The 23,088-nt window shown below is 36.6% G+C and overlaps 1 protein-coding gene across 1 annotated transcript in view; it reads left to right on the forward strand.

Moving 5' to 3' along the window:
* Positions 1-23,088, forward strand: part of SLC25A12 (solute carrier family 25 member 12) — a 96,601-nt gene that overhangs the window by 48,531 nt on the left and 24,982 nt on the right. Inside the window, exons 6-11 of the mRNA XM_061135726.1 lie at positions 4,456-4,602; positions 6,751-6,889; positions 7,560-7,653; positions 9,242-9,326; positions 21,020-21,101; positions 22,417-22,575. Coding sequence (XP_060991709.1) covers positions 4,456-4,602; positions 6,751-6,889; positions 7,560-7,653; positions 9,242-9,326; positions 21,020-21,101; positions 22,417-22,575 — 706 coding nt within the window. The remainder of the gene's footprint in view (positions 1-4,455; positions 4,603-6,750; positions 6,890-7,559; positions 7,654-9,241; positions 9,327-21,019; positions 21,102-22,416; positions 22,576-23,088) is intronic.

A 23,088-nucleotide genomic window follows, 5' to 3' on the forward strand; every position in this document is an offset into this window, starting at 1 on the left:
ATGGACATGATTCTTGGTCCGGGAAGATTCCACCTGCCACCAGGCAGCTAAGCCCACAACTGCTGAAAGCGACATGCCCTAGAGCTGTGCTCCATGACGAGAGAAGCCGCCACAGTGAGAAGCCCAGAGACGCAACCAGAGGGTCGCTCCCACTCCCTGCAACTAGAGAAAGCCCGTGCATGGCGATGAAGACCCAGTGTAGCCAGCAATAAATTTTAAAAAACTTTAAATTAAAAACAAGGGAATGGAAGTCCTAACCAGAGCAATCAGACAAGGAAAAGAAATAAAAGGCATCCAAGTTAGAAAGGAGAAATTTAAGTTGTCCTTGCTTGCAGAGGACGTAATATATGTAGACTACCCTGAAGATTTTATGCGTACACAAAATACTGTTAGAACTAATAAATAATTTCAGGAAAATTGTCAGACATAAAATTAGTATACAAAACTGAGTAACATTTCTGTATACCAGCAACAAACTATTGAAAAGGTAAATTAAGAAGATAGTTTCATAATAATATGAAAAAGAAGGAAACCAGAATAAATTTAACTAAGTGAAAGATCTGGAAACTATAAGATGTTGATGAAAGAAATTGAAGACATAAATGAAAAGATTTTGTGTTTATGGATTGAGAAATTAGTATTGTTAAAATATCCATAGTACTCAAAAAAAGATTTATGGATCCAGTGCAATCCCTGTCAAAATTCCAGCAGTGTTTTTCACAGAAATGGAAAAAAACAATCCTCAAATTTGTATGGAACTACACACACACAGAAAAACAAAACCCAAATATCCAAATCTATCTTGAGAAAGAACAAAGCTGCAGGGATGACACTTCCTAAATTCAAACTATGTTGTGGAGGGATAGCATTCAAAACAGTATGATATTGTCATGAAACAGACCCATGGATCAATGGAGCAGAATAAAGAGCCCAGAAATAAACCCATGTATATATGGAGAAAGGGTAGTCTCTTTAATAAATGGTGTTGGGGAAACAGGATTCCTATCTTAAACCATACACAAAAGCCAACTCAAAATGGATTAAAAACTTGAATGTAAGACCTGAAACTTTAACCCCCTAGAAGAAAACAGAGAGAGTAAGCTCCTTGACATCCATCTTGGCAATGATCTTTTTGAATTTGACACCACAAGCAAAGGCAACAAAAGGGAAAATAAACAAGTAGGACTGCCTCAAACTGAAAAGCGGCACAGCAAAGAAAACCAACAGCAAAATGAAAAGTTAAGCTATGGAATGGGAGAAAATATTTTCAAACTATATATCTGATAAAGGATTCATATCCAAAAAATGCAAGGAACTCATTCAGCTCAGTAGCAGAACAAAGTGAACATCCTCAAATGCAATTGCAAAATGGACAAGGGGCCAGAATAAATGTTTTTCCAAAGAGGACATACAGATCGCCAACCGATACATGAAAACTTGCTCAGCATTGCTAATCAGGGAAGTGTGAATCAAAACCACAATGAAATACCACCTCACACTTACTGCGTTGTCTGTTGTTAAAAAGACCAGAGACGACAAATATTGTCAAGGATGTGGAGGAAAGGGAACCTGTGTACACTGTTGATGGGAAAGTAAACTGGTACAGCCACCATGGAAAACAATACGGGAGTTTCTCAAGAAGTTAAAGGAGCTTCTGTGATCCAGCAATCCTACTTCTAAGTATGTATCCAAAGGAAACAAAATCCTCATCTCAGATAGACTGTATTCTTGTTTATTGCAGCATTATCATAGTAGCCAAGGTATAGAAACAAGTGTCCATTGACAAAGGAATGGTTAAAGAAAATGTGGCATGTGTATGTGTACACACACACACACACACACACACACACACCATTCCACATTTATGCAAGGGAATACTATTCAACAACAACAGAAAAGGAAATCCTGTCATTTGCAACTGCATGGATGAACTTGGAGGGCATTATACTAAGTGACATAAGCTAGACACAGAAAGACAAATACTTCCTGGTATCACTTAAAAAATAAAACATTGTGTGTGTAGAAACAGTAAAATAATGATTATGATTGGAGGGGGTAGGAGAAATAAGAGGCTGGAAAAAGGGCATAAATTTTATTATAAGATGAATAAAATCTGAAGATCTAATGTATAACATGGTGATGATAATACTGTGTTGTATAATTGAAATTTGCTAAGAGTATCACTTAAGTGTTCTTATCAAAAAAAAAAGTATGTGAAGTGATGGATGTGTTAATTAACTCAGTGGTGGGAATCCTTGCACAATGTATACATGTATCAAATCATAACGTTGTACACATTTTAAATATACTACAATTTGATTTGTCAATTATACTTTAATAAGTTGGAATTTTAAAAGTAGAAGGGGTGGAAAAGAAAACTACTTGGTCAAATCATTTGTGTGCTTAGTCGCTCAGTTGTGCCCGACTGTCTACAGCCCCATGGACTATAACCTGCCAGGCTCCTCTGTCCATGGAATTTTCCAGGCAAGAATACTGTAGTGGGTTGCCATTTCCTGCTTCAGGGGATTGTCCTGCCCTGGGGATCAAACCCGCATCTCTTGTCTCCAGGATTGGCTGGTGGATTTTTTTTTTACCACTAGTGCCACCTGGAAGTCCTTGTTAAATCATGCTTGTTGTTTATTTTGTACTCTATCTTTCATATATCTTTACCAGTTGATTTTTAGTTTCTCTACTTCTGTTGGTCTTTTCAAGAAAATCCAAATATGTGTGATGGTATTATTAAATTTTTTAAAAGTTAAGATTATTGATAGACTTATCTCTAGCTTATCAACCTGCTAAGAAAATACTTAAAAATTTGTTTTATTGTTAAATATCATACAACTATGGACATATTTATATGTGTGTTTTATACAAATTTAAAACAAATTTACAGTTTAATGAATTACGAGTGAAACAAATTTTAATCTCTTTCAACCACTGTTGAGATACAAAAAAAATATAATTAGTAAAATGGCGAAACTTCTATCAAAAGCTATTTTAAATGTCAGAAAAGGGTAAAGCAACATTGATTTGTAGGCTTTTATAAATGAATGATAATGCTAATTGCAATGTTTAATATATATTCTGTGAATAATATTTATATATTTAGATAGGAATATTGTTTCCAAGGCCTTCCCTGGTGGCTCAGACTGAAATCCATAGAGAAGATACCCTGGAAAAGGAACTGGCGACCCACTCTAGTATTCTTGCCTGGAGAATTTCATGGACAGAGGACCTGAAGCACTACAGTCCATGGGGTTGAAGAGTCGGACACAGCTGACTCACTTTCATTATTTTCAGAGTTGCAGATAGTGTAAAAATGGCATCTAATAGCACTATTATGATGTTGTGATAACAGATTTATTTGGATTATGTCACATGTCCTAGGAAAGAAATGCTCTAATTTTGACTTTTAAGTAGTCCTTAGGGTATTGTGAAAGTGAAGTCACTCAGTCGTATCCGACTCTTTGCAACCCCGTGGACTGTAGCCCACCAGGCTCCTCCGTCCATTGCATTCTCCAGGCAAGAATACTGGAGTGGGTTGCCATTTCCTTCTCCAGGGGATCTTCCCCTTAGGGTATTACTTGCACTTTAAAAATTTAATTAATTAATTATTTTGGCTGTGCAGGGGCTTTCTCTAGTTGCGACAAGCAGGGGCTTCTCTTGTTGGAGAGCATGGTATCTCTTGTTGGAGAGCATGGTATCTGGGGTGTGTGGGCTCAGTAGTTATGGCACACAGGCTTAGTTGCCCCACAGCATATGGGATCTTCCCAGATCAGGTATCAAACCTGCATACCCTGATTTTGGCAGGTGGATTGTTAACCACTGGACCACCAGGGAAGCCCACTTTTTTTTTTTTTAATTGATGTCACCTACTACAAAGTTTGGCTGCCCAATAGTTGAAAAGTTCCTAGATCTTCTGGATTGTTCTACAGTTTGTGGAAGCCACATAGAGTGATAGATGAACAGTGTTTTTGCAGTTTGTTATTCATAACTTTCATATTAGAATTTGAGCTGTGGTTGGTTGACTCTAAGGACATGAAACCCTCGGATACGGAGAGCCACTTGTAATCTAGAAAGTGCTCTGGGATGACAATAACTTCTTCAAGCAGGAGAGTTACTACATATTTTAAAAGCAGAACTTAAAGCACTAAAAAGATACTCTGTTTTCAGTAATGAAAACTTTTCAAGTAAACAAAGGTGTTTTTTTTTTTCCCCTCCTTTTTTATTGACATTCTGTGAGTCACTTTTCTTCCTGAGGAATAACATGTAATAAGTATATTTTCAGGAAAATGTGCTTTTTGAAAAGAAGAGTTTTGCTGTACATTCAGAAATGTGTATTATTCATTTTTAAAGTAAATGCATGTAGAGGAAGGATGTCCATGCTTTTCTAAAACACATATTTGGGGTATGCTTCAGTCAGCCTCAGGCCCTGTTTCTGACTTCTCCCCCCAGGAACTACAATTGGAACATGCAAGGCAAGCCTTTGCTCTCAAAGACAAAAGCAAAAGTGGCCTGATTTCTGGTCTGGATTTCAGTGACATCATGGTTACCATCCGGTCTCACATGCTTACTCCCTTCGTGGAGGAGAACTTAGTCTCAGTAAGTGAAAAGCAATGACTTCAACTTTCTGTTTCCTTAAGCCTTTGAAACCCTTGTCCTGGCTTGCGTCCCTCGGCGTGTCTGCCTCTCATCTGTTGTAACTTTACTCTTGGTTGGTAGGAGGTAGTCAGATGTGTGTAAGGGAGGTATGTGTGTGTGGGGGGTGGTGATAGTGAATAGTTTCCCCCCAGATCAGCACCACAGTCTTGCTCTCATATTTCCAAATTGTTTATTTCCATTTACAGATTCCACCTAAAGAAAACAGGGGAGTGTGTAGACAAGGGTGTGCAATTACTTTTTCCCGAGGGCAGTACTTCTCACAGACACTACTGCCTTCACCTTTGGCCTCTTTCCATCCCACCAGGCTCCCAAAGCCTTGCTATAAGGATGGCTCCTTCCTTTGTTGCCTGCAGGGTGCTGTTTGCTAGAGGGATCATCACTGACCTCTACACTGTTTTAATAACCATGGCTGTGGCAGAAGGTATGGAGGAAATATGTGGGCATCAGCCTCTGTGGCTCACTCCTCTCTCTGCCCCTTCACCTGTGCATTCAGTCTGCATGGACCAGACAGTTTTTTGTTCTCTAAACTGCTAAACTCTGTAAAGTAAGCATCCGGGCCAATAGCAAACTGATGTCATCCACTTCCTCACAAAGAATGGTGAAACTGTCCTCACTTACCAGTTTTCTTGTTCCTGTATTGTACTTATGTGTAAGTTTTTGATTGCTGCTTGTTTTAAATGGAGGGAAGCCAATGAGCGCTTTTGTTGTCTCAGCTGAAGATCATTATCCCTGATTTAGACCAGGGTATAAGGATCAACTTCTGTTCTTTTTCTTCAGTGAATTTGAACATGGAGCATGTCACTTTCTCCTACACATTTCACCTCCTTGACACCCATCTCCCACTCCCCTACCCTCACCTCATACCCTAGCCAAAAACATGAAAGGAGGAAGAAAAGAAAGTAAGGGAGAGAGAGAGGAGAGAAGAAAAGAAAATCCTAGAGAGAAGGACTCAGTACCTTGGGGTGAGGGGACCCCTTTAATCTTTTCCAGTTGAGTTAGATAGACCTGTTATAGCCTCAGTTTACCAAATGCCATCTCAGTTTCTGGAGGAACATGTTAAATAATTTGAATCTGGCTTTTTGGGTCACTGGTATCCAAATTCAGGCTAATACAAGTATCACATATATTTGGGTTAAGGCTTGTGTGTGAGGGATGGGGGTGGGAACATATGCCCATCATTACCTATGCTGTCCTTAATATAGATCTTTATGATTAAGGTCATCACACTGTTATTTCCATAAGTATTTGAGTTTTTAATAGAGAATGTTTTTAATCATCTGGATTCCTCTGACTCGGCTTAGAAATTAAACGTTTGCAAGCTATGAAAAATATTCTCTTTTGAGTTTATGTCCAACTGTTGGATAGAGGGAGAAGTTACTTCCTACCCTGCAGAGTAGGGTAGGCTGTATTGTCCCCATTCCTCCCCAGGCATGAGAGAGCCTCTTTAGCACTATTCCACTAAAGACGAATTTACAGCAAGTAAATCCTCCCTAGATTTTCTCTACATCTTTTTGGAGTTTTTTGGTAGTTTTACATTTTGTCATAGAGATCCAGAGCTCAGTACAGACCATTCTATATGTTAATTATAACAAGGAGCTTAAAAAAGAAAAGATTAGTAAAGTTGATAAAGTGAAATAGTCTTAAAATTTAAAGTTACCACTGGTTTTTGTATATGGGTATGAAAAAAAAAGCAAGTTTAAAAAATGTTTCTTATATTGTATGTTGAGGTTTGGATTATCCAGAAATAGCAGGAGTTTCGTAGTTGAAGGTCTTGGAAATCCTGTTTAAATAATCATTGGTTTTGATCTGTGATAATTATATTTGTTGTTTTTGACCTTATAGGTAGATGAACCATGAAGTCCAACTTCCAGATGTTGCTTTTCTTCCTTAACACCTAAATTACGTAGACTTTCCTGAGGGCTTGAAATGCACTGAGAGTGTTTCAGCATGATACCTTCTTGTGTTTATCGACTGGTTGTTTATCATTTTAGTAACAAAGACACCTTTGGTTCTTCTCTGAGAAAGTTCAGTGTCCATAAATGTGTTTTTGTTGTTGTTTGTTTAACTTTCTGTGTTGTCATTTCCTAGGCAGCCGGAGGAAGTATCTCACACCAGGTTAGCTTCTCATACTTCAATGCATTTAACTCCTTACTGAATAACATGGAGCTTGTTCGTAAGATATATAGCACTCTAGCTGGCACAAGGAAAGATGTTGAAGTCACAAAGGGTAAGATTTTTAAAATACATATTGATTTGAATCTCAGCATTTTCACTTTTCTTTACCTAGGGCGAAAGGTTGATCTGGGTTTCCTACTGTGAAGCCACATCTAGAAAGTATGTTACCAATGTGTGTATATTTCACTTGGACCATCATGGTCTCCAAAAATCCAGTTGGATTTAATGGGATGCTGAGGTCAGGAGTGGAAAAGTGGCTTTGACAGTTTTAAAAAGAACCTTGGCCCAGTCTGTCAAACAGGTCAGTGGCAACGGCTTCTTTGTATGAGGAAGGAGTGGTCACAGAAAGATGGGCAGGACTACTCCTTTTGCTGAATTGTAGTGGGATGTTTTAAGTGACTGGAGAAGAGCCAGTTCTTTTATCTTGTAGCTCTGGAGACCAAAGCAAATAAACAAGATGAGGTTAGAGGAATCTAAAGAGATTGTTTTACTTCTGAAATTACTTTACCTGCTTTACTGTTTCATCATCTTAACATTTTATCTTCTGCCAGTTTTCATATTTTGGTAGTTATGTCTATGTAGCTGAACTTAGATATTGAAATTCAGTTTTAGATTTAAAAAATAATACCAAAATGCTTTTAGCTTTCAGATAATAGTTAAGGTAGAAGTTTTTTTATGTTAAGAGTCTTTGAAGATTTTAAAGTATTTTCTTTTTCTTCCAGAGGAATTTGCCCAGAGTGCCATACGCTATGGACAAGTCACCCCACTAGAAATTGACATCCTGTACCAGCTTTCAGACTTATATAATGCTACAGGGTAACTATTTCAGTAATTCCTCATGATAATTTTTAGGACAGTTACTTTAATGTGAAGCAGTGGTATTCTTTTAGTTCATTTAAACAATAGTTTGCTCAGTATATAAATTTCAAGAAAAAGACACAGGCAGATATGAGGAACAGGGGAGGAGGATGAGACAGGTGAAGACAGACTGAAGTTAGGGGGAAATGGAGGAAGGGAAAGGGAAAGCAAGAAGGGGAGGGGAAGAGAAAGGAAGGGAAGAAATGGAGAGAGAGGTAAAGAAGGCAGTAAGGGTTGTTGAAGAGTATGAGAGAGGGAAATGGGGAAGGAAGAATGATATAGGAGGGGGAGAGTGAAATGAGAAGTAAGTGAGGGACAGAAAAATTGATTTAATCTGGACTCTGTAGAGGTGGTTAGAAATTTTTAGAGATTTGTGGCTATTTGCCTAAATTTATAAAATAAATTGAAGTACATGCTCAGGAATCTTACAACCTTTTTTGATTCATTGTGAGTGGACATTTTCCTAAACAGTATATACCATTTTGTGTTGGAGGGTATCATTTTCTTGAAATATGCCTGTGACATTATTATCATGGTTCTCATCATAATTAAGCTCAGATGTTTTATGTCTCTTTTATAGATTGAAAAAACCCAAAGCACATAGAGAGTATTTCATTTGTGAAGTCTTACACAAATCCAGATGAAAAAGCTTTGTCTGTGGGTATCCAGTAAGACCTTGGGATAGGGGACTCATGATCTACTAAGTGATCAGATTTTCTTAGTCAGCTTTAGCAGTTATGTAAGTGTAGGCATATCTGAAAAATAGGTCTTAACCCTAGAACTGAAGACTAGTAGAAGTTGAGTGTACATAGATAATTTATTGCCTTCATGTTACATAATAAATTGTCAAGCTGGAGTTGATACTGAATAAACCAGCCAGTCTTTGATGATTGACATGAAATATCAGGCCATACCTCATCCATCTAGAATTTACATTTGTAGTAAAGGTATTGAACATCCTTCATGATAATAAAAGCTTGCAAAGAGTGCTTCTCAAAACTGGATCTGAAGTGACCTACTGCCTGGTTCATGGAATACACTTATTTTAAAACAGAAGTTCATTCAGTCGGTTCAAAACTCAAAGAGTTTAAAAGAGCCCACTGTAAAAACATCTCCCATTCACCCCTTCTCCCTTCTACCCTTAAAAGCAACCAGTATCTATCACTTTTGTGTTTATCCCTCTCAAGATACTTTGCACTTAAGCATTAAAGATGTATGCTAAAGAAATATATTCAATGTGTATGAACTGAACAGTGTTTATACTTTGCTTCTGAGAAGAATTATTTCTTTAGTTTTTTTAATCTATCTTGAGAGTCATTAAATTTGTGTACTCTCTATTATTTCTTTAGAGTCTTTTGCTTTTTGTGTGGCAAGCAAAGTCTGGAGTTTTTTTTTCCATCTTACTAAAATGATCTGTGTGAATAGGAAAATACTACTTTTAAACCATAGTTCTTTTTCACCGTTTTCTTTCTGAAGAAAGGTGATCTTAGTATGAGGTGTCTGTCGGTGTCTAATAGTTCTTTCTTTCCCATATTTTTGCCTGAAGACGCTTGACTTTGGCAGATATTGAGAGAATAGCCCCACTGGCTGAAGGAGCCTTACCTTACAACCTGGCAGAACTTCAGAGACAGGTAGGAGGCATCTCATAAACAGAATCATCTTGAAAAATGCTAAAGTAGTATGGACATGACAGCCTGAACTTTCTAAATCTATGGAAATGAAGACATGATTTACAGAAAGACTTTACTTAACTCAAAGATGACCTTTATAGAACTGTTACCCTCACCCTTATTGAGTATTCTTATGGGGCAGCTAGATTTATGTTTGTGTTTTGTTTTTTTTTTTTTTCTTTTAGCTTTTTAAGATGAGGAAGATAAAAGTGTAGACATATATGGGCTTGGCTTCCCTCCCCCAGAGTAGCAGTCTTTTCCTTTCATTTGTCTAGTGACATTTAAAGATTAGTGTGAAGTTCACTTTGTATTATCAAACTGGTATTTATAGGGTTTTTAAAATACAAGACATTCCTCTACTGAAATGAATCTTTGACTGAGAATCTTTCACTGTAGTGTCTTATAGATTACAACAATAACACAGGAAAACTATGTAAATAATGAACCAGAAAGAAAACCTTGATTATTATTACATTTTTGATAATACTAGTTTTTGTTTATGTTAAGAGTGATAAAAACAATAACTTCTGAGTCCTGTAAAGTTAATGCAGCCTTATTTCTGGTTTCAAAAATACTGTCTTAGTAGGAAAATAAACTCCATGATATTACCTTGAAGAGTAGAATTGAGCAGATTTTTTAAAAATCTTGTTTTAAACTGAAACCCTATTTTTGAGGCATTTGGAAGAAGCCTCAGTTGCAGTGGTGGTCACATAGTTTTGGGGGTGGGGATGAAGGTTATAGGAGGGCTAGTCCTTGTCTAACAGACATGAGACCTGTGTCCCTCATGATTCTTTAGAAGACTGTGATACACTGTGAGGCTAGGAGATGTGGGGAGGGTGAGGGGAGATGGAGGGGAAGAAGACAGGAGTCGAGGGAGAAGAGAGAGAGAGAAAAGCTACATTGGCGTACCATGGAAAAGGCCCATGTCTATGTTGCTGCTACCATGTTGGTGAGTAACCAGATGTGCTAGCAAAAGATCAAGGTATCTGAGTGTCGTTCACTGTGGGAAGTTTTAGTAGCAAAACTTTCTTCTGTTTGAGCTCCATGGAATGATGATTCTGCCTCTGAAACAAATTAGAATTTTCAGTTTTACTCTGTGTAATAATCAGGAACTTCATAGGTATTATAAGATCTTATTTAAAGGTTGCTAAGAAATTTACAAAATAGGATTTTAGTTAAAAGTCTTTATAATAGTGCTATAGTCAGGTAAGTAAATTGAAAATGGAAACTAATTGCTTTTATATCTACATTTTATGTTAATACTTTGCTTGGGGTGTAGTAAAGCTTCCTGTAAATTAAAATATATCAGTAACCCACTGAGATTTAGCCTCTTTAGTAGTAAAAAACTCTTATTTGCTGCCTTCAAAGTTCATTTTTGTTATAAGTTCTCAGATCCTTTAAAAAAAATAGGTGGATTTATTCCGATTCATTGATTTATAGTAAAATTTAATAAAATTATTTAAAATTTGGAGATGTGTTAAAATATTTAAAGAGTTCTTACTGAATATAATTTTATCTTTTATAGTACACATTTTATAAATAAGCATTTTTTTCTTGAAGTTTGAAAAATTTCATTTCAAAAGGAGTTTTTTTTTTTTTTTTTTTTTAGTGTTACATGTCTATGAATAAAGCTTTCCTTGGGGTGTCCTTAATAATTGTTAACAGGGGAATATCTCATTTAGCTTATTAAAAACAGTGTAATGAATTAAAAAACCCAACTCATTTCCTCCTCTTTCAACCTTTCTGGCGCTCTTCTTATTTTACTGGCTTTTCTCGCCCCTAGCTATTTTGCTGGAGGCCATCAGTGAAGCTTGCTTTTGTAATCTTTGGTGCCCTAAGTCTGCGTTGCTCATAGTTCTGATTCCTTAGGAAGGTGTTGTAACTCTGCTACTGTTGGAAATTTTCTTGAAGACAGATTAGAAGATGATTTGCCTGCCTTCAGTGGCAGCACTGATGCCCAAAGCTCTTGTCAGTTGCTTAGAAAATGGGCAGTGATAGAGACCACCATTATCTCTCACTGTGTTTCTGACTGCCATCTAGGGTGGTGGTAGAGTGCCTTCTCTTCCTTTTCCCTAACTGGTTGAATGGCATGGGGACCTGCAGTCTCCAGAGAACAGGTAGACATCCTGGGTATACTCATATTGGTCCCAAAGGAGGAAGCTCAGAGCCTGTATTGTTTATTTTTCCTTTCACATATCAGTTAGATTGGGTAGTCTTATTACTGAGGGGTTGGGCTTCCCAGGTGGCACAGGTGAAGAATCCACTTGCCAATGCAGGAGATGTAAGAGATGTGGGTTTGGTCCTTGGGTCGGAAAAATCCCCTGGAGGAGGAAATGGTACCCCACTCCAGTATTATTGCCTGGAAAATTCCATGGACAAAGGAACTAGAAGGCTACAGTCCATGGGCTTGCACAGAGTTGGACATGACTGAACGATTGAACACACACACATTGCTGAGAGTTTGGAATAAAGAAATAAAAATGAAGATTTAAAATCTTTTTTTTTTTCCTGTAAATAATTGTAAAAACAACACGTGGAAAAAATAAAACTCAAGTCATAAATAATTTTTAGAATTTCATGGAAATAGATATATGAATATTATTTAAGAGGGATTCAAATTAATATCCCTAGTTACAGCCATTGTAAAATCTGATCTTTACTGTCTTTGGGACCTGGTATAAGTTTCTGTGGACCTCGGTTTCTCATTTAGTAAAATGAGTACCTGTAGATCTTTCTAAGAATCCTTCAAGTTCCTGCATCCTGTAAAAATTATGTGAAGCAATGGATTTTTTTCTTTTTCAAAAATTTTAATGTATCTCCCTTTTTCCTTGTAACATTAAAGGCTTTATAAGGAATATAGGCTAGGACCTAAGTAGAATAATATAAAAATATGCCTAAGTTCTTACAGCAAACAAAGCAATACACTTTCTGCAGTTTTCAGTCTAGAAAAAGCTTTTCTTAGTTAAATTATTTTAAGCTTATTAATATGAAGCATTCTAAGGTAGCCATATAGACTGCAATTTTAGTGACTTGTTTTTAAAACTTCTCTAGACCACAGAATCACAGTAGTGCTAACCATAACTATGTCCATGTTACTTCCAGAAGACACTTTTGATTCTCTTGTAATTTTTCCTATGTTATCAAACTAGGAGTACATAATTATTTACATTTTGTATGTAGAGTATTCCCCTATAGGAATTTTCTTGAAACTAGACAAAAAATAAGAAGAATGGCATATTGTGTTATCTCAACCTGTGAAAGTTAAGAAAACACGTGTGCATGATGGAGGATCTCCAAGCTTAGAAATAAAAGTTATGAGAGAGACACAGTTTAAGAACTTGGGCACCGATTAGGTAACATCTTTCCTGTGTCAGTCTCATCATTTATTAAATAGAGAGCGTAGTATCCATCTCACAGAATTATTGTAAGAATTACATGAGATCATGCACTTACACCTACTAAGTATGCAATGCATGTTAACTGCTATTATTGTGGTGGTGGTGGTGGTTAAATATGAGAAGGCTATCTGAGCAAACTCCAAGTCAAACGCACATATAGATATGACACAACTCCTTCATTCACCCTCATCTACTTTCCTTAGAAGAATGGCAAGTGAGGAAGAATTATATCTTGTGTCTTCTCCTTTATGGCCTGAAATGTTTCACTTTTTAAATTTTTGGGCTGGCTGAAATTCTATATTTTTTAAAAAATTTTGATTGATGGATATCATATACAAAAAAATTCCCGCCCCACAGCATACCCCAAAATCTATTCCTCCTGGGGTGTTCTAAACTTGAAAAATAAAAGCTTAGAGAAGATAACATAGGAGATTATATTCATAATCAAATGATAAATATAGAGATTTTTACAAACAGGGCATAAAATACTTGTCATTAAAAAAAAAAAAAGTCAAACTTCATTAAATTTAAGAACCTTTGTTCATTAAAACATATCACTGAAAGGGTGAGAAGACAGGCTACACAGAAGAGAAAGAGGATATCCAAATGGGGGAAGGAAGCAGGGAGTGAAGAAAGAAAGAGGGGAAAGAAAATTCCGAATCATTAGTAAACAGAAAAAAATACATATTAAAACTACAATTAGATGCCATTTTATACTATCCAGATTGGCCAGAATTACATCTGACAATGGCAAGTGTTGTTTAGGAGGAGGAGGAGTGAGAACTGTCGTATACTGCTGGCATCTCAACTTTGAAAATTATTTGGGTGTATCAGCTACAGTTGAAGAGACCTGTGACCTGACAGTTCCTCTCCTGGGTGTAGTCCTTCACAGGAATAAGTATGTTGATTAAAAGGAACATGAAACAATGTGTGTAGCAACATTATTTGCAATGTGTTATCAGTAGTAGAATGGGTAGATATGTTGTGGTATAGAGATGACCAATGAGAAAAATGGAAATTTTCATTTGATTAAAATGAGTTAAATAAAAGAAGGTGGGTTGCAGAGGGAAGAGAATGTGACATTTTTGGACCATGAAGTGCTTTGGAGATTAAAGACTGATTCTAGTCCAATATGAGAATAGGTAGACAACTTTATTTTTTCTTTACTGTATATCACGTAATTACTTTTTCAACTATATGGGGTAAATTTTATCTACGATGGACCTGCTTGGGAATATACATACTTTTTCAAAGTATTGTTCCTATGGGAAATTATATTTAAGCTGCAGCCCACTCGCACAAGAAACTTTTGGAATGTAAGATGGCTTGGGTTCTGTCAGAGCATTATTGGAATGATTTTTCCCTCTGTTTCATGTATAGCGTTTCTTAGACATAAGAGTGTGTATTTTTCATTCTAATAGACCTTCTTTAAAACTTTGAATAGCTGCTGAGTAAATAGAAGCATTATAATTCAGTTACTGATTCCTCTTTTTTTTTTTTTTTTGAACTTTTAACACCTGTCATCTGTGATAATATTACTATAAATTGAAGTCTGTTCTCAGAAGAGATTGACTTTCTATACTAGATTTGTTTATTTATTAACCATTTACCTCATTTAAAATGTTAGAATTAAAGACTTATTACAGTTTTTAACACAATTTAACCTCACTTCTTAGTCAGAAAGAAGTATATATTGTTTAGCATTAGGGAGAAATATATATGCAAATGTGGGCTTCCCTGCTGGCTCAGTGGTGAAAAATCTCCCTACAGTGTAAGAGACGTGGGTTGGAGACAGCGGTTCAATCCCTGAGTGGGACAGATCCCCGAGAGAAGGAAATGGCAACCCATTCTAGTACTCTTGCCTGGGAATCCCATGGACAGAGGAGTCTGGCAGGTTACAGTCCATGGGATTGCAAGAGTCAGACACGACTTAGTGATTATACCACCACATGTATATATGTGTGTGTGTATATGTATGTATATATATAATTTTTTTTCCTTCCATCTCATAGACTGTCACAGCTTTGGATTATAATCTTGTTTTGTGAGCTCAAATTCAGGTGTGTTAAATTTGTAGATGTGATTTGCAGACAAAAGAACTTTGTTTTATTTTCCCTAACCTTTTAGGGGGCTTCCCAGGTTGCCCTAGTGGTAAAGAACCCTCCCGCCAATGCAAGAGACATAAGAAATGTGGGTTTGATCCCTGGGTTGGAAAGATCCCCTGGAGGAGGGCATGGCAACCCATGCCGGTATTCTTGCCTGGAGAAGCCCATGGACAAAGGAGCCTGGCAGGCATAATATAGTCCATAGGATCGCAAAGAGAAGGACTGAAGTGATTTAGCACAGCACGTTTTGCCATTACAGTCATGCATTTTAGTTGGTATAAAGTCTAGTCTTCCCCTCCTGCCCCAACCCATGCTCAGTATAAAAAACTTTAGCCCTTCCTTCTTTTTTTTTCTGTTCATCAATAGTGTACTATTTGGAAGAGGCACTTCTGTTTATTGGGTTGGCATACTACGTGAAGTAGCTTGGTTTGGGCAGGGTGCTTGACTTGTTAACTGACATGATCTTGCCTTATCTAATTCTCATTTATAGGATGAGTTATGGTTAACAACAGAGTAAAAGAACTTTCTCTTCTGCAAATGAGATCTTGAACCATTTCCTCATTTTCTATCATCCACATAGCTTTTAGAGAGCAGGTTAAAAATCGTTTAAGATTTTCAGCTCTTATTGTGCTTTGAAAAACAATTAATCTTGTTAAATATCACCTTCATGATCATAATCATAACCTTAAGGAAAAGAGTGCCTCTTTCCTTTGGCCCATTTGTTCACGGTGGGTGATCTTCTTAGTGCTGAGATTTTCTTTCAGCCTAAATGCTAAAAATTCAGTATACAGTCATTAATAGAGATGACAGCTACAGTAGCATTGTACTTATGAATATTCATGAAGTGAAATCCATAGCATTAATTACATTAATTTACATACCTGAATATAAGTGAACCATAAGTGATAGCTAAGCCTAAAAAAAAGAAACAAAAAAAACCCTTAGTAGCCGTATATTGTATGCTTTTAAAAAAAATAAATGCTATTTAATAAGGGTGGAGATGACATTTCTTTCAAAACGCATTTGGGTATTTACAGTTAAAGATGTTTTTAGTTAAGGATTAAATCACAGTATAATCCTACAGTGTTCATAGGATTTTGTAGGGCTTAAAAATGTTCTTTAAAGGACGAGCATGTAAAGAAAATATATGATTTGAACACAGGAGAAACCTTTTATATGAATGAGGGAATTAGTGGTTACTTGATTCCTTCTTTAATTGAGGTATAGTTGACTTACAACATTACATTAACTTCAGGTATATAACAGTGGTTCAGTATTTTTATAGATTATATTCCATTTAAAGTTATTACAAAATGATGACTGTATTTCCCTGTATGATATATGCTTTTTGCTTCTTTATTTTATACATAGTAATTTGTCTCTTAATCACATACTCCCCCTTTAGTTTTAGTTTTTAAAAAAATTTTACTGTATAGTTGATTTATAATGTGTTTAATTTCTACTGTATAGCAAAGTGACTCAGTTATACACGTATACATTCACTGTTTTTCATAGTCTTTTCTGTTATGGTTCAAGATAGTGAATATAATTCCTTCTGCTATACAGTAGGACCTTTTTGTTTATCCATCCAATATGTAATAGTTTGCATCTGCTAATCCCAAACTCCCAATTCTTCCCTCTCCTGCCCACTTGGCAACCACAGTTCTGTTCTCTATATCTGTGTGTCTGTTTCATAGATAGTTCCTTTTTGTCATATTTTAGGTTCCACTTATCAGGATACCATTTGGCCTACACCCTTATCTTGCCCCTCCCTATTACTTGATTCTTATTTGGGATCATAGCTGTTTTAGTCAGTGAGTTTTAAATTTAACATATTCTTTTGAAAGGAGTCATGATTGGAAATAATTCATATTCTATGAGAATGAGATTTATTTTCACCCAGTTTTGTGATTGAGAAACTCCAATTTCAGAAAAGTTTCATGTGTGCGTGATTAGAAATTAAAAGCATATGTGCCATAGAGGTAGTATAACAGCTATAGTGGTTATGAAAGATTTTAAAATCTAAGCCAAAATGCCATAACTTGAATTTCTTTAAAATATTTGATGTTGAACATCATCTTTGCCTCAGATACAGATTATGTTTGTTTTCAAATGAATTGTCCTTGAAAAAGCATATCTGAATTAACTGGTTAGCCTCATTATATTCAATCAATATTTGAAAAACTGACTGAAGCATTTTCAGTTAATATAATACTTTAAAGTGACACCAAGAAGGGTTTTGCATTAATAAATGCAAAATAAAATTTAAATTATTTTGTTTCATTTCAGTTCAGTTCAATCGCTCAGTTGTGTCTGACTCTTTGCAACCCCATGAACCGCAGCATGCCAGGCCTCCTTGTCTATTACCAGCTCCTGAAGCTTACCCAAACTCATGTCCATTGAGTCATGATGCCATCCAACCATCTCATCCTCTGTCGTCCCCTTCTCCTCCTGCCCTCAATCTTTCCCAGCATCAGGGTCTTTTCCAGTGAGTCAGCTCTTCACATCAGGTGGCCAAAGTATTGGAGTTTCAGCTTCAACATCAGTCCTTCCAATGAACACCCAGGATTGATCTCCTTTAGGATGGACTGGTTGGATCTTCTTGCAGTCCAGGGGCCTCTCAAGAGTCTTCTCCAACACCACAGTTCAAAAGCATCAATTCTTTGGCGCTCAGCTTTCTTTATAGTCCAACTCTCACATCCATACATGACCACTGGAAAAACCATAGCCTTGACTAGATGGACCTTTGTTGGCAAAGTAATGTCTCTGCTCTTTAATATGCTCTCTAGGTTGGTCATAACTTTCCTTCCAAGGACTAAGTGTCTTTTAATTTCATGGCTGCAGTCTCCATCTGCAGTGATTTTGGAGCCCAAAAAAATAAAGTCAGCCACTGTTTCCCCATCTATTTGCCATGAAGTAATGGGACCGGATGCCATGATCTTAGTTTTCTGAATGTTGAACTTTAAGCCAACTTTTTCACTCTCATTCTTGTATAATTTCATCTCATTCTTGTATATTTTCTATTTTTTGTATGTTTAGAATATATATTGTATGTAATTTAATAATATGTTATTTAGATTTTATGCATATAAAATATATATGCACATATAACTTATATATGAAATCATATAGTATCTGGCAGGAGTGTTCAGTCAGAAATAGTTGTTGGAGACTGTTGACTTAAAGAATGATGGAGAAGACAGTGGGGTGACATAGGCCATCGCTCTGCTTACTCCCCATTTCACAGTAAGACCTTCGGCAAGTCACCTGTCCTGTCCACAGTGTGGCCATCTTACCTGTGTATGTATAGTGGACTGACTGACAAATTAGTACAGTGTGGTCTCAACTGTGGGTAGAAGTTGCTGAGAGCAAGCACCCTTCTGATGGTCTCACAGGGGAATTTATTTCTAGAAGACTGAAAAACATGGATCCCCAGGAACTACCACAACATTGTAAAGCAATTTTATTCCCATAAAAAACAAGAAAGAAAGAAAAACACTGGGCCCCTTGAGGGCTACATTTGGTCACCAATCCTGAGTCCTTGGTAAAGTGCTTTCATCTTTTGGGGGCAGCAAATCTCTAAATAAAATTAATAGTAGTATTATAGTAATAAATGGAACAAAAAGTAATTATCTTTTTGGATGGCATATTTTTTTTTTACTGTTCTCTGAATGAATCAAAATTAGACTATACACAAGGTTTTGTTAAAATATTCTCTTTCCCAAAATAAAATAAAATAAAATATTCTCTTTCCCTTTTTAAAGTTCAAATAAAATATCAGTATTAAATGATTAATTGCTCACTTTTATTACAGCATATAAATCAAACATAATGGATGGCTATGTAGTTGCTTGGGCTAACTTACTAGGAAATAAATATATCCCCTACAAAATCATAATTATGTCCTATGTGCAATTTTTCACCTTTTTATTTTATTTAAGATTTATTTATTGATTTATTTTTGGCTGTGCTGGGGCTTTCTCCAGTTGTGAAGAGCAGGGAACTACTCTTTGTTGGGCTTTCTCTAGTTGCAGAGCACAGAATCTAGGCATGTGTGAGGACTCAGTAGTTGTGGCTCAAGAACTTAGCTGCCCTATGGCACGTGGGATCCTCCCCATCAGGTATCGAACTGTGTCCCCTGCATTAGCAGGCAGATTCTTAACCCCTAGAGCACCAGAGAAGCCCTCACCTTTTAAATAATGGTTTCTTCTACATATTAAATTCCGTTTTAGATGTAATAGATATATACTTTCAGCTAATTGTATGTGCTTCCCTGGTGGCTCAGATGGTAAAGAATCAACCTGCAGTGCGGGAGACTGGGTTCGATTCCTGGGTTGGGAAGAGCCCCTGGACGAGGGCATGGCAACCCACTCCAGTATTCTTGCCTGGAGAATCCCCATGGACAGAGGAGCCTGGTGAGCTACAGTCCATGGGGTCACAAAGAGTCAACACAACTGAGTGATTAAGCACGCAAATTTGGTATATTGGGACAGTTGACATTTATACAATAGTGATTTTATTTGAAGTAATGATATTTGACTAATTGCCAGATTTTCCAAGGGTTTCATATTGACTTTTCATCAAACATTACTGATTTTCCTTCTTACTATGGAATTTATTGAACCACAACACTGTGGCAAGCATAATGAGGTTTTAAAGATCTCTGCCTACAGAGATCACATTCAGGTAGTAAATATTAGTATTTAGATATCAGATGCTTTTGTTAAAAGAAATGCTCACTGTGGTGCAAAACAAGAACACAAAACCTTTCTATAGGCTGCCCCCCAAATTGTTAATAAATATCTGGTTTTGTCATTTTTAGCTTGCTTCATTGAACTTTGAAGAGATTGTACAAATGAAAGCAAAGTAGATTAGCTTACTTTTTTCTTTCCTTTAGATTTTAGGCATGGAGTCCCTTTCCATTAAATTATTCTAGTGAGAGTAACTGAACTTTTTTATTATGCTAGTGTTTTAAAAGCTCATTCAAGTTGATATTTTTCAAGTTTTCTTATGATAAAACCGTATTTCATTCAGACTGTTATCATTTGTAGCCGCTATTTTTCATAATCAAAATATTAAAGAAGACTGACACATTAATATAGACAAATTATGTCAGGTCATTAATGCTGTGGATACCAATGAAATACCATTCTGAATCATAATAGGATTTTCCCATTTGCTTTATTTTCAACACAGATTTTGTATTAGAACTACAAATATGATGAGGACAGTGGCTCTCAGCCTAACTATACAGCAGGATGATTTGAAGCCTTTTAAAAATTTACAAGCCCCAGACCTCAAGGATATCTTTAAGTCTTTCAGATGTTCTCTTTGCATAGGCAGAATTGAGGAATACATAGGTATAGGAGAGCAGATGCTCGGTAGCATAGGTGAGAAGTATTATAATTATCTAGTGGTAACCTCAGTGGTTAAGCTTCAGAGCCAGAAGTAAGGGGGCAAATGCTCTGAACTCTCGAAATATAGCAGCTATTAAAGTTTTTCACGTTAGCCCAAAAAGACGTCTTTGACCCTGCTTATGTCTAATCCTGATAGTTCTAGTTAAGTGATTTCTTCAGCCTTGATAGATGGGAGGGAAGCATCAAAATCAAACTAGGAGGCTGTTGGTAAAAGAAGTTACAGCTGTCAAAAATGGGAAGATAGCACAAACAGCTGCCTTAGATCCTGGTCGTATGAATGGTCATACGATAGTCGCATGAATATGTTGACCTTCTGTCTAATGTTGATCTTCATCTAATCTACCAGAGATGGTAAATTATGATCAGTATTCTCTGATTGAGGAAACAAGATAGTTTTTGTACATTTTAGAAAGATTTTTCAATTTTAAGTTGATTAAAGCAAAGAAGGTGTAAAGATTTTATACCTAAAATATTTATTTACCTGAAAGATTCACTTCTGTAGAATGATAGTGTGTTCCCCAATAGTAGCAGATAAATGAGGCATTAGGCTTGTGGAAATGAGAGGGGAAAGCTGCTGTATCTATTTGGCCAGATACAGTTTTCAAATGTCGATAGTAGAAGTATCTATTTCAGAATCTTAAATTAACATAGCCAAATTATAGCTTTTTTCATTTGCTGTATGCTTTTCCAATTTTTTTTTTTTTTTTTTTTTAATATTTTCTTCTCCCCCACAGCAATCTCATGGTTTAGGCAGGCCTATCTGGCTCCAGATTGCCGAGTCTGCTTACCGATTCACTCTGGGCTCAGTTGCTGGAGGTGAGTGACATGTTTGTGTGCTGTTTCAAGCTTGTGTTCATGTAATATTATCTCACTAGACTAGGAGAGATCAGCAAGGTGCAGTTCATTGTTCACAAGGGTCATGAGTTCAGGGCTTTCTGAAGTGTTCTTTATTTTTACCTATGATCAGAGGACTTGTCATAGCACAGCCATGGCCCCTCTGGCTCCAGTCTGTCTTCAGGACAAAAACCTCTGGAATCATGTGAACGTCTTGTATGCGTGCTGCATTCCGCTAGTTATTATGGTTAAAGCCAGTATGAAGAAATGGAGACTAAGACTGTTTTTTGGTGTTAGGAGTGAGGGGAGGTGGGAAATCAAGATTTGGGGTACAAATCCCAGACACTTAAGAAATAAAAGAACATCTTAAAGTGATTCACTTTTGCTTTTCTGCTTGTGTTTGGTGTCTTGCCTTTTTTCTCCCCTTTCATCTTTTGTTGGTTGAAGAATATCTAGACTTGTTAGTGATTTGCTAAAATGAACCTCCCTTCTCTGCTCTTGGGCAAAATTTAAGAGGCTTTTTTTTTTCTTTCTGGCTTAAATCGCTCCATAGAATATGTGTAAAACCTGAAGTTGCTTTGTTGAGAAGAACCTAGTAGATGTGATTAAAATACTTATGATTTTTCAAAACAAGCCTGAACTGATGAAGCTATTATTTTTTCTTTTCAGTCTCAGTTTTAGAAGTTGCAAAGCATGTTTTCGTTTTCAACAGTTGAAAAAGTTAATACTCTAATTCATGTTATAAATTTTTTAGTGCCTGAGATATTCTGAAGCCTGGCCTTTTTTAAAAAAACAAAACAAAACAAAACTGGGTTCCGTAAGTAGGGGGAGGGTCATGTTGAGATTTGGTTCCAATATTATAGCTGTAACTAAGGTCAATTTACCAAAGTGCTGTAGTAAACTAAATTGTAAATTTATAGCCACTTCTATGTACATATGTAGTTATTTTAAGGGGTAACTGGTATAATATATGGACACTTACTGGAACATATAAAGAACTATGTTATATATAATAGTTTAATGTTAAAGAAAATTGAGTGTTGACTATCTAATGTTGGTGACAACTTGAAAATTTGCTACAGTTGTTCTCTGTAGCAGCTGTATTTATGGATCCCAGTGGTTGCTAGCCTCTGATCCTTCATCTGTGTATGAAAGAAAGAAAAACTACCTAAAGTCTCTTATGTGAGAATAGATACTGTGTTCTATTTCCTAGTTTTCTGAGATGAGATTTGTTGTCCTTACAGATTCTCCATTTAATTGTGCTCTCTTTTAAGCCTAAAAATTGTTTTATTTGTAGCTGTGGGAGCCACCGCAGTATATCCTATAGATCTGGTGAAGACCCGCATGCAAAACCAGCGTGGCACCGGCTCTGTTGTGGGAGAGCTGATGTACAAAAACAGCTTTGACTGTTTTAAGAAAGTCTTGCGTTATGAGGGCTTCTTTGGACTCTACCGGGGTGAGTAAGTGAATCTCAGCTGCTGAAGTTAAGTGAGTTTATCTCACCACAGCAGACTTGGCCTCACTCATTATGAAAATCGGTGCGTAGCCTGTTCAGTCAGACCAGGATTGTTTTTCGTCTTATTGTCTCCTTGTTCATTTCCCCTTTTTACATTCTTGCTGGTAACTAGCTATATTAGTCTGCAAACAAGGTCTTTATTTCTTATTTCTGCCCTCCAAAGCCTGCATTTGTCCCAACATGGGTTTGTAGTCACTGTGCTCTTACAAACTGAAGCACAGGTCTGCAGGTAGAATACGAGGATGACAGGTAAGAAATAGAGAGCTCCTTTTCTCAGTGAATTGTAAAGGAGAAATAACACCTCTTCTCTTTGAAAGAGAAGCCAACTTGCGCTTTGGAGGTGAGTTTACTTGCTATTCACTTGTTTCAGCTGAAAGAAATAGCAAATAATTTTGTCTCTTCCAAGGGGACCATTCATAAGTCTTTGCCAGTGAGTCATCTGAAGTTTAAAAA

The sequence above is a fragment of the Dama dama genome, chromosome 33 (genome assembly GCF_033118175.1).
Source record: "Dama dama isolate Ldn47 chromosome 33, ASM3311817v1, whole genome shotgun sequence".
Taxonomy (NCBI): Eukaryota; Metazoa; Chordata; class Mammalia; order Artiodactyla; family Cervidae; genus Dama; species Dama dama.